General features: G+C 49.7%; 4 protein-coding genes across 4 annotated transcripts; all 4 read left to right on the top strand.

Moving 5' to 3' along the window:
• Window positions 1-2,295: 2,295 nt before the first annotated feature.
• On the top strand, window positions 2,296-3,711 carry FTJAE_3685 (DNA helicase; the record flags this gene model as incomplete). Its single annotated transcript, XM_037350009.1, has 6 exons — window positions 2,296-2,333; window positions 2,382-2,566; window positions 2,621-3,089; window positions 3,141-3,225; window positions 3,277-3,479; window positions 3,537-3,711. 6 exons carry the CDS (start codon window positions 2,296-2,298, stop codon window positions 3,709-3,711), a joined length of 1,155 nt encoding a protein of 384 aa, XP_037209348.1.
• Window positions 3,712-3,770: 59 nt separating this feature from the next.
• FTJAE_3684 (uncharacterized protein) lies at window positions 3,771-4,897 on the top strand (the record flags this gene model as incomplete). Its single annotated transcript, XM_037350008.1, has 4 exons — window positions 3,771-4,130; window positions 4,189-4,365; window positions 4,422-4,617; window positions 4,677-4,897. The coding sequence occupies 4 exons, from the start codon at window positions 3,771-3,773 to the stop codon at window positions 4,895-4,897; spliced, it is 954 nt and encodes a 317-aa protein (XP_037209347.1).
• Window positions 4,898-5,797: 900 nt separating this feature from the next.
• On the top strand, window positions 5,798-8,059 carry FTJAE_3683 (ethionine resistance; the record flags this gene model as incomplete). Its single annotated transcript, XM_037350007.1, has 6 exons — window positions 5,798-6,489; window positions 6,538-6,608; window positions 6,659-7,198; window positions 7,247-7,491; window positions 7,541-7,869; window positions 7,924-8,059. 6 exons carry the CDS (start codon window positions 5,798-5,800, stop codon window positions 8,057-8,059), a joined length of 2,013 nt encoding a protein of 670 aa, XP_037209346.1.
• Window positions 8,060-8,717: 658 nt separating this feature from the next.
• Window positions 8,718-10,573, top strand: FTJAE_3682 (esterase; the record flags this gene model as incomplete). Its single annotated transcript, XM_037350006.1, has 4 exons — window positions 8,718-9,084; window positions 9,130-9,816; window positions 10,292-10,464; window positions 10,520-10,573. The coding sequence occupies 4 exons, from the start codon at window positions 8,718-8,720 to the stop codon at window positions 10,571-10,573; spliced, it is 1,281 nt and encodes a 426-aa protein (XP_037209345.1).
• Between the last annotated feature and the right edge of the window lie 126 nt (window positions 10,574-10,699).

The raw sequence follows: 10,699 nt of genomic DNA, 5'->3' as shown, positions 1-10,699 counted from the left end.
TGCATCATCCAAGTCTTTACCCGCCGCAACACGGGAATATTTCCAGTGTCCCGAGGAGCGCGAGATCTGACGATGGAAGACGAGAGGAGCCGGTTGAGGTGGAAGGGAATTTGGGAAGAGATGAAAGGGGAGAGGGGATTTCGGAGAGTGATGGGTTGGGAGTTGCTCTGTTTGGGACGGAGTCAGCTTGAGCTTTTCACTGGATCAATCGACATACTGGATGTTGCTCAACTAACTTTGAGAGAGATTCGGTGTTTATTCTCGACATCAGAGGCTAAGAGCACGCATGCACTGAGGGACTGACGTCGCGTGATGGTGAGGGGAGATAGTGATGATGAGTGCACAGCAAAGTGCTGGCTTGGTGGAGTGAACACAAGGTAAGAGATGAAGAGGAGGAGGTTTCATTCGAAGATCAAGAGGGGAAAGGAGTTTTGTGCGGGGAGGAACTCGGTGCAATCGGTTAGGGCTTGATTGGGAAAGAAGATGCTGGAAGTCTGCCAGTGGCAGAGGGAGGGCAGGACGTTGCCAGACCGCACCATGCCCCTTTTGGATGAAGGCTCAGCTGGTTGCTCTGCTTTGGCTTCCAGGCATCTTGCCTCAGGATGCTCTCATAAGGAGGGGAACGGCAATGAAACGAGTTACAGTGGGCATTGATCCGGCAGAGCATCAGGGCACTGGCAACCATGAGATTCGAGGTAACCTTGGGCGGTTGGACATGAGCCCACAACGAGGTACACTCTACGGCACAGCACAAGATTGCCTTGAAAGCCACTTGATATATGCACAAGGAGAGCCTACTGCCATGTTCTTGCCCCTATGCTGGCGAACGGTCAAACTCCAATCAAGACGCCCCCTTGTCTGTTCGTCCCCTTGTCTGTTCGTCCCCTTGTCTGTTCGTCCCCTCACACTAAGTTCACAGATCGAAATGATCACAAACAATGAAGGTGGCCCCTGTAGGAACTTGACAAAATACAGAAACGTAGAAGGACACTGAAGCCATTCTTCTTTAACCAATTACATGAAGTGCAATCTGGACAAGGGAAAGCGAGCCCCCATTGTGACGCCCCTTGACTCTTCGTCCACCCACCCTGATACGGCGATAGAAACGCGTTTGTTCCTCACGCTTGACCTTCCCCATCGAAGGCTCTGCGACTTCCTTAAGGTTCTCGTCAAATCAGGCCATGGAGCATTGCCAACCCACACAATGTGTGTAGATTCCGAATGTGGAGAGAACTCCTCGCTGCAGCCAGAGGGTGACAGTCACTCCGGGGTGTCACATGATCCGCGATGGAATCAATGAAGAAAGTCACCTCAAAGTTAATCGCAGGACACACCAAAACCTGAAGACTGCACTATGACCTGCAAAGGCTCTGCTCACCACAACTTTAGACCACACTCATTGTCGCTGTATATACCGCTTGCCAGCCACAGTTTCATGAATTTGACATCAAGCATCTCATGCATAGCTCTTCACGACTCAAAAGCCAAGGAATTTAGAAATTGCCGAATTGTTAGGAAGCACAAACAAGCAGATCGAGACGTAGTCAGACATTTGTATCCAGCCCCTCCCTCAACGTGAAATATGCAATGTTCTGTAGACGGCACCGGAACAGGTGCGTAGCGGGACAGAGTTCGGACATGGGTTACCCGTAAACAATAAGGAAATTAATACTGCTTGAAGTCGCAGACTTGAAAAACAGCCCCTTATGCCAAGCCAAGAGGTTAAGAAATGCCAGCGAAGGAACAAACACTCTATTTGGCTATAGGTTTTGTATCTTGGCTTTGATCATGTTACAGCGTGCTCTACGGCCAAAGGAAAGATTGTTATGACAGATTGAGCGGGCGATATCTTGATATGACTGACACCTGAACACGTCTTTTTGCAGCGATGAACTCGTGCCATGTGTTCTTCATTCTGCCACTGCAGGTAACTAATTGCTGACATTGACCCTAGAGAGTCCGTGAATTGTCGTAGGATCAGCATCACTAAATTGATAAACCATGGCCATGTCGAAGGCAAAGAGCTCTGCCATGGTTTAATACATCAGACCCATCACTGCTGTCAATTTCTACCAGTAGGGGAGACGCTGGTGCAACCCCACTACAGTCTGTTCCACTGGCATCGGATTGTCTACTTGACACTGGCTACTGCCTAGCAACCCATACGAAATCGTTCCTTGCGACCTCAACCTGGTATGCATCTTTTATCCCGTCTCATCCCAACAACCTACTTTCTTGCCCTCCACAACAACAGCAATAACAACAACAACAGCGTGGAGCAAGTAACTCCTCAAAATGTCCTACGAGTCTCAAATGAAGCCATGTGCCTTGGTGTTCGTATCTCCCTCTTCTCGCAAAGTTCAATTCTGACTTTATACGAGTTTCGGCGACGCTGGCACAGTCATTGCTGGAACGCCCAGTCTTGGTCTTGGAACAAAGATCGAAGCACGCGTGGGAACGGCCAACCCTCCCTGTGCGAATCCTTACTTTGGGTTCACCCTGACCTTTCCTCGTGATCCTGGCCAGGTCGCGAGTGAAAAGGAGGGCAAGGGTGCATGCTTTGCATGTAAGTGTCAAGGTTCAAGAACCCCTGACGTACATATCTGACGTTTGATTCCAGACGACCCGATCACCGACAAGCCTATCCTATCGGACTTCACCGTCACAGTAAAGTTTCCGCGCGGTAAAACTTCCTGCACTCATCTGCAAGTACCAGCAGAGATAAAAGACAAATTCCCGAAAGTCCAAGACTGGCAAGGCTTGACTTACCTCGTCGTGAAGCTGAAAGATTCATCCAATCCAACGAGCGAGGAATACAGAAAAGAATACTTCAACTCTCCCGACCCTAAACTTCAAGCCTGGGTGAACTACCACGGGAGGATCGACGGTGTATCGTTCCTCGAGGTGATACATCAGCGCGCCTTCTCTTTCGTCGTTGAACTTCCTATCAGCATTTGCAAGGAGATCATGGGGGACCAAAACCTCCCTGGGCCATTTACATATGATTACGCGTACCAGCCAGTTAACGTACAGCAAATGAAGACACTTGTGGACGACAACAAAGGCGGCGCATTTCCGGCCTGCTATTCGTCAGTAAGCCCGTTCACTTTGATCACTGCGTGTACTAATTAACATGGTAGTTTCGACACCGATGACGCTCACATTACCGCCATCAACCAGAGTGTCATTCAAGACACCCTCTGGGTCCACCGCGAGGCGGAGATAGTATGTACCACATCATAAGACCAACGAGAATGGGGGCTTACGTGACTACAGATTGCCGAGGAACGACTGCCCGCCTACTTCGCCTCCCCGGATGTTCCAGTGCCACCAGGCACAGCCGCACATCTTGTGATTCCAGTTTTCAAGGCATGGAGCGACAGCCACAGTCACGCTTGGCCACGACTGATGGCCAATCCACTTATCAAAGTGAAGTTTTACGATGCCTTGACTTCTGACCATACTGAGACAGCCATCTGGTTAGTCGACCTTTATCACTAAGCCTTAAAACATGAACTGACGATTGTACTTCTCAGGACCGGGAGGATCATGGAAAGGGACAGCTTGGCGCCAGAGCTACGAGCGCATCTGGCCCAAGACCCAGACCTGATCATTCACGTCCGCACAGCTTCCGCCCCCCGAATTGGTTTGCGCCACTACCCCGATCAAAGAACCGCCATCGCAGCCCTCGACAGGAGATTACAGAACTAGCACGTCGTATCCCTCGTCTTTGATGCAGGAATGGCAGAAGTAGAGCGAAGGTCAAGAACATGCGTATCTTCAAACCAACCCATCCACCAACAAATCGACAAGCGTGGGGCATGGCCTTAGACAACGAAGGAAACACCCTAGATGCGCGTACGCTCAGTGCGGACCAAGTGAAGCTGTACTTTAGGGTAATGATCCAGACGATGGCTCACAGGGCCGTTCTTCGTGGTACGGGCTTCTACGAAGTGCTATCCCAGGATAGGACCGGCTTGAGCATTGGCTCTCTTCCGAGTATGTGCTACCGACTGTACGATGACCGTTACTTGATGCAATGCATCACTGAAGAGGCAGGCTACCATGACCTACAGCGCTTTCGCGAGTATCTATTGGGCCGTGAGCTCAACATTGGTCTCATCATCGGCGTAAGTCCCTCATTTCACTTTGTATCCACCGCAGATTGATACTAATTGATCATCCCAGCCATCGGGATCCGGAACGACAACCTTGGGAGCTGCTGCGGCTCTGTCTTTGGCATACTGGTTCTTGGTAGTCATGCGCACAAGCGCCTTACCACCGCTCGACCAAGACTCGAAACCAGGCCTGGTAAAACTCCAGGCCGAGATCGACACGCGCCCCGATATGTTGCATCTGCGTCAGGTAAAGTACCACTTTTGGTTAGTTAACAAATGCTGGAACCATACTGACAAAGACAGTGGGTGACTAGACAGATGGATCCTGCGACATATGCCGCCACCGCCACCCCTATTATAAACATCAAGGATGTGTTTTTTCAAGTTATGCGCCAGGCGGATTTTCTTTGCGTCCATCCTGCTGACACAGAAATATCGCCGATTTCTCAATGGAAGAGTACCATTGCTCGAGGTGTTGTTATTGGCGAAGCCGGCAGCAGTAAGTCATTTTGACTGATCATATAGACTAAAGAACTCAATAGCTAACCATTACACAAGTGAGCCAAGCGGACTTCTACGGTCTCTGGGGAAACTCTCTCCTTCCTTGTTTTCTTTTTGGCGATCCTGATCAAAAGCCTGTCGTTCTTACAACTGACGAGGCTGACGCCGACGGCAATTTGTACAACCGGTTTGCGGCAGATGGCGCAGTCTCGCCGCTGAAATATCTCATGGCAACAGGCATCCCCGCGTTTCGCTTGGAGGCTGCTGCGCGGCCCTAACGAAATGTTCGAGTGCTGAGGTTTTAGGATCATGGGTAGAATCTCTACGACATCGAGGACGGCATTAGTGAAGGGTATTGATTTGTTGGCGTATTGAAGGACACTGTTGGTTATGTGTATGATGTGAGGGACAGGCTCAGATGTTGTAATCTGTTTGTACTGCTCGCACATTGCTGGCTTCTTCCTTGGTCATTCAACTGAACAAGTCATGGCTGTTACCAATACTCCCTACACAATTGCTGAAGCATGTGAAAGGTATCTGAATTGTAACATAAATCAATGGAATCTCTGTGGCCCTATTAAAATCCCACTTTGATACCGTAGAACGTGGTGGTACTGACAAAATGCACAGCCTTTTTCTGTTTTGAAGATGAAGTCATACAATTATCCTTCGTACGTTTTCCAATCAATTCTTCATGCGCGTCGTCGAATGAGCCACTAACCAATGATCGCCGCACGTGAAATCCAGTGGCTGCACCAATCGTCAAAAAACACCAAAAAAAAGCGCCGATCAGTAAAGAATCTAGATTCATCCATCTCACAAATGACTTCACCCCACCCGTTTCTGGGTGCAACACACCAACATCTTATCTTCGGGGCAAACCGTCCGGGCCTGAACCTTGATTAGTGGCACATCCGTAGTGAGGATGCATGTCATGTGCTGCGGGGTCTAGGCTGAGGGTGTCATCGTTTGCAGCAGTTGGCATGCCACTGGTCGGTTTGTGGCGCCCTGTAGAGGGTGTGAGTCGTTATCAATTGACATCAGATATCTTTCACCGACTTTGTTATCTCACTTTTGGGATCACGTCATTGTGTTCGTTGAGATGATGTAAAAACATCACCACCTCTAGCTTTGGAGTTCTTCCATCGCGCGTCGTCGACTCTCGCTGGTTAAGCAACATGTCGCTGCCTACGAGCTCACCGTTTAATCCCGACGGGGAACGTCGAGGAAGAAGACATTCTATCTTTGCTGATTTTATTCCAGACGATCTTACATTTCCTCCCCCATTCATCGACCCAGCTCCAAATGTGGAGGAGATTCTGAACCGTGATATTGACGAGTGCTCCTCTGGAGATGAACACCGCGATGAAGAAGCTATCGAAGACCCGCGATACGTAAACGAAACAGACGTTCAACTTGCCTTTCATCCAACAGGTATTGCCTTCGGACAAGGCTTCTCTACCGTTCCCCCTTCAAGCATCGACATCCCGCCCCCAAACCCCCACGACTTTGAGCAATCCCTCCGCGCCGAAGTCTCCCTCCTCCGCGACAATGATATCATTCCACCGAGACACCCACCGACAGGATGGAAGACCACGAAGCTTGGCCGTCTGTATCGACACCTGTTTAGTACTCGTGTGCACGATCACGACAAGCCGCTCTTCGCATCAGAAGATTCGGGTGAGACAACGCCGTTGTTGAGGGAGAGAGTTGTCAGGTTTGATGGGATTCCGCCGACGCCGGGGCCGGATGAGGTCCATAAGCGTTGGGAGGAGGCACTGGCGTCGCATAAGATCGATACGACGTGGCAGCGTGAGACCAAGACGTTGATTCAATATGCGCTGCCTCTTATTGTCACCTTTCTCTTACAGTAGGTACCGCGAAGATGCAAGTGAATCATGACACTGACCGTTCACAGTTACTCGGTCACTGTCGCTTCTGTTTTAACTGTCGGTCGTCTTGGAATGGAGGAACTCGCCGCTGTCAACTGTAAGTCTTCAGCATCATTCCCAGTCTGATACACATGCTAACATATTCAGTGGCCACGATGACTGCCTCAATCACTTACTACGTCCCAGTTCAAGGCCTGGCAACCTGCCTCGACACACTGTGCGCACAGGCCTACGGGTCTGGCCACAAACATCTCGTTGGCTTACAGGCGCAGAGGATGACATGGCTCCTTTGGATAATCATGATTCCCATCGCTGTCGTCTGGTGGTTTTCTGAACCCATCCTCGCTGCAGCCGTTGGCCCAGGCCGCACAACACAATTGGCTGCTTTGTACATGCGCATTCTCATCGCAGGTATGCCTGGTGTCAGTGCTTTTGAGAGCGCAAAGAGGTTCGTTCAGAGTCAGGGTCTATTCCATGCTACAACTTATACGCTTTTTGTTGGAGCGCCATTGAGCTTCTTACAAAATTGGCTGTTTGTATTCAAGTTCGGATGGGGCTTTCCTGGTGCCGCCATCGCGATGGCTGTCACTCACAACCTCCTTCCAATTCTTCTCATTCTGTATGTGCGGCTCTTTGAAGGGTATGAGTGCTGGAAGGGTTTCAGCCGCAAGGCGTTCACAAACTGGGGTGAGTCAAATTCGGACTCGTCAAGACATCCTTATCTGACTGTCGCAGGTCCTATGATCAAATTGGCCTTGCCGGGAATGATCATGATCGAAGCCCAGTTCTCCGTACTGGAAATTCTCACCATCGCCGCAGGACGGTTCGGTACAGCGCAACTAGCAGCTCAAGGCGTCTTAGTGACCGTAACCTCGATGTCTTTCAATATCCCCTTCCCACTGGCCATCGCGACCTCGACTCGAGTTGCAAACCTTATTGGGGCTGATTTGAGCAAGGCTGCACGAGTAACAGCCAAAGTGGTGAGTTAAGCCTCATCTTCATCGCAGTGCACTCTTACTGACTTCATAGGCCATCTTCGCTGCCCTCATTGTCGGAAGCATCAACCTGACTATCTTCACGACCCTCCGAAGACAGATCCCGGCCGTGTTCACGGAAGATAAGCAAGTCATCGACATCGCATCTAACGTCATCCTCGTCTGCGCTGTCATGCAAATCTTTGATGCGTTAGCAGCCGTCTCCCATGGCCTTCTTCGCGGCATCGGACGCCAGTCTATTGGATCCTACGCCAACCTCTTCGCATACTACGTCGTCGCTTTACCAATTGCCCTCGGCACCAGTTTCGGACTGGGTTGGGGATTAGCTGGACTATGGGTCGGTCTCACAGCGGGTCTTGCTGTGTAAGTTCTATTCTCATCCGCTTGTCGAAGACTTGTCACTGACTTTTTGTGCAGGGTGTCTGGCCTTGAGGCCATGTATCTGTACTTTACAGACTGGGAGGAAGCTGTGAAGCAAGCTGAGGCAAGAATGCGAACCGAGACGAATAGAAGACGATCTTCGCTGTCAGGCCTGTCGCAGGAGAGGAATTAAGATCACTGTGGTCAAATGATTCGATGTTACATTTGTATTTTGCGACGAGCGGGATTCTGTGTTGTTGGTTTTGTAGAGTTGCAGCGAAGCGCATGGGCATCAGATTGAACAAAACAGCAAGCAAGCGGTATCTTTTTTAGTTGTTTAGCGATTTAATTATTCTTACTTTTGAGTGCCGAAACCTTCGTACCGTTGCCTGGTCCACAACGTTAAAGATCTGATCGAACGACGGGTGAAGATCGCGATGGCGTAAAGCTTGCTTGGTGATGTGGAGATCTTGGCCTGATCCAATTTTACTGCTAAAGCCGAACAAGCTTCTTGCTTAGCCAAACCCTTAATGCATTAGCGAATGCCAAAGCGTCATCAATAACTCAAATCGAATTAAACAATTAGTCACCGTCTCTTGGTCAATTCCTTATCTTCAACTTGTCAAAAGATCAGGTAAAAATGGCGTCTAAAAGCAGCTAGTCTTTTTGTCACGCCTGTTTTTGGGGTTGCATGCAAGCGGAGTCAATGATGTCAGATCAATGACGTATGCCGATCAGGGTCTCCCTTGATGAAAAGAATGACGGCTTTATTTTGCAACTATTGTGTTACTGTTACCCCTCCATCGTCCCCGATCTTCAGGGTTCAACCTTACAAGATATCATTATTCCCGATGGCGACCCAAACTGTCAACCCCCCGACCGTTGATGGTTACCGTGATTCGGATGATGAGTTCAGTTCAGATGATCAAGAGTTTCACGTCGATGAACGCTCTGGACGGTCTTGGCCGACAAAGATTCTTCACAATGTTATCCAACCTATCAAACCAAAGCTGGTAGAGATTAGGAAGGTTTCATCTGCTGATCCTACGCGATGCAAGCCCTCGAGGGGAGCGAGGAAGCGATGTGATGTTCAAGAGAACAAGGTCGAGGGCATTTGGACGTATGATATGACCCCGAAGACTTCTGGTGGAGAAAAGAAGTCCTATTCCAGAAGGATATTGTACTTCGCTGGAGGTGGATGGCAAGCACCTCCAAGTGGTAAGTAGGCTGTTTTCTTGCCAGGAACCTTACTGACGTTTGCAGGCCAACATTGGACTTTCTGCGCAGAGATGATAAATCGTCTGCAGGATACCAGACTCACACTCGTCTCTTATCCCCTAGCACCCAAGGACCCCGTTCAAGATGCGTTCCCAGCCATCTGCAAGACCTACAACGTCTTGTTGAAGGAATCATCTGACCTTGGCGAGAGGGTGATTGTCGCTGGAGACAGTTCAGGGGGCAACATCGCTCTATGCCTGGTGACTTGGACAATGAGACATCAAGATGTGCAAGCCGTTCGACCTCCATCCGCCATCCTCGCCATCACTGCGACTACCGATCTACGTCACAACCACCCCGACATCAAAAAGGTGGACAAGGTCGATCCTATTTTGAGCGAGTCGTCCATCAATGATACAGCCGGTGCATGGGCCCCAGGCCACTCAGACGTGAATCAACAAAACGGAACGAGCAAGGAAACAACAGATCGAAATGAAAAGCTCAACTGGTCCGCCGATGATCCCCGAGTCTCACCCATCCATGCCGACCTAGGCGTCTGTATCAGGAACAATGTCAAGATCCATGGTATTACAGCTTCTCATGATGTTCTTGGGCCAGAGGCTGTTGAGTTCAGAGAGAGATGTAGAAAGGAAGGCATTGATGGAGAGTGGTTGTCTTGGGGTGATCAGATGCATTGCTTCCCGTTGGCATACAAGTATGGGTTGAAGGAGAGTAAGGAGGGACTTGAATGGATCATTGATGTTTTGAAGAAATGTTGAGAGATACCCCGTATACGAAAGAGATAGAGTATAATGGAGTTACGTTGACTTGGGATTTTGCTTCCTCAGCGCAGTGATTGACAAGCTTATCGCAAGGTCAGAGGGCCCAAACATGTTTTGACCTGCCGGAATGTAGATATGGCTATGTGGCAATCTTCGGTAATGCGTCCCAGTTGGTGTTCCGCCACTGACATCCCAAAGAGTGCACCGCTTGAGAAAGCGAACAAACCATCTTGTCAAGCGAACAGGCGCCAATCCAGCGATCACCATTATAAGGCTTCCCACCGGAATTCCAAACACTACCAGTGAATATGAACACAAGCGAGAGTTGCCATCCCATCAAGTTCGTCTTCCTCATCTCAAACTCCACAGTCTCTTGCATCGGCCAAATTCCCCCAGAAATCTTCATTGCCACTATACATCAACAGACTCAGCATCACACCGCCTACACAACATCGATATGCCTGGTAGGGACCCCGGAATATCGTATGGCTCTTCCCCTGACGCCAAAATGCCTGGTGTCTTGTGCCCCAAGTGCACGACGACTGAGAAGCAAGTTTGGGTCATGCCTGGCCACTCCTGCCCCTATTGTGGCAATTTGGTAAGTGGATGAGACTCTCTCAGATCATCCGAAGAGACGCTGAGATCGTATGCAGACTCGTCTCTCTAAGAACTCGACCGTCTCGACTTTCAATATGGTCGAGCGCTAGATCACCTATAGTCATTGCTCGGCTTCCGCTCTTTGCGATTAGATACACGATTGGACTTTGAGAAATCATTTGGAGTTGTTGGGCCTTGCAAATAGTCTCAGTGCAGTGCCAAAAGAAAAACCGTTT

The sequence above is a fragment of the Fusarium tjaetaba genome, assembly GCF_013396195.1.
Source record: "Fusarium tjaetaba strain NRRL 66243 chromosome Unknown NRRL66243_c0000069, whole genome shotgun sequence".
NCBI classification, from domain to species: Eukaryota; Fungi; Ascomycota; class Sordariomycetes; order Hypocreales; family Nectriaceae; genus Fusarium; species Fusarium tjaetaba.
This window is presented reverse-complemented; position numbering and strand designations above follow the sequence as displayed.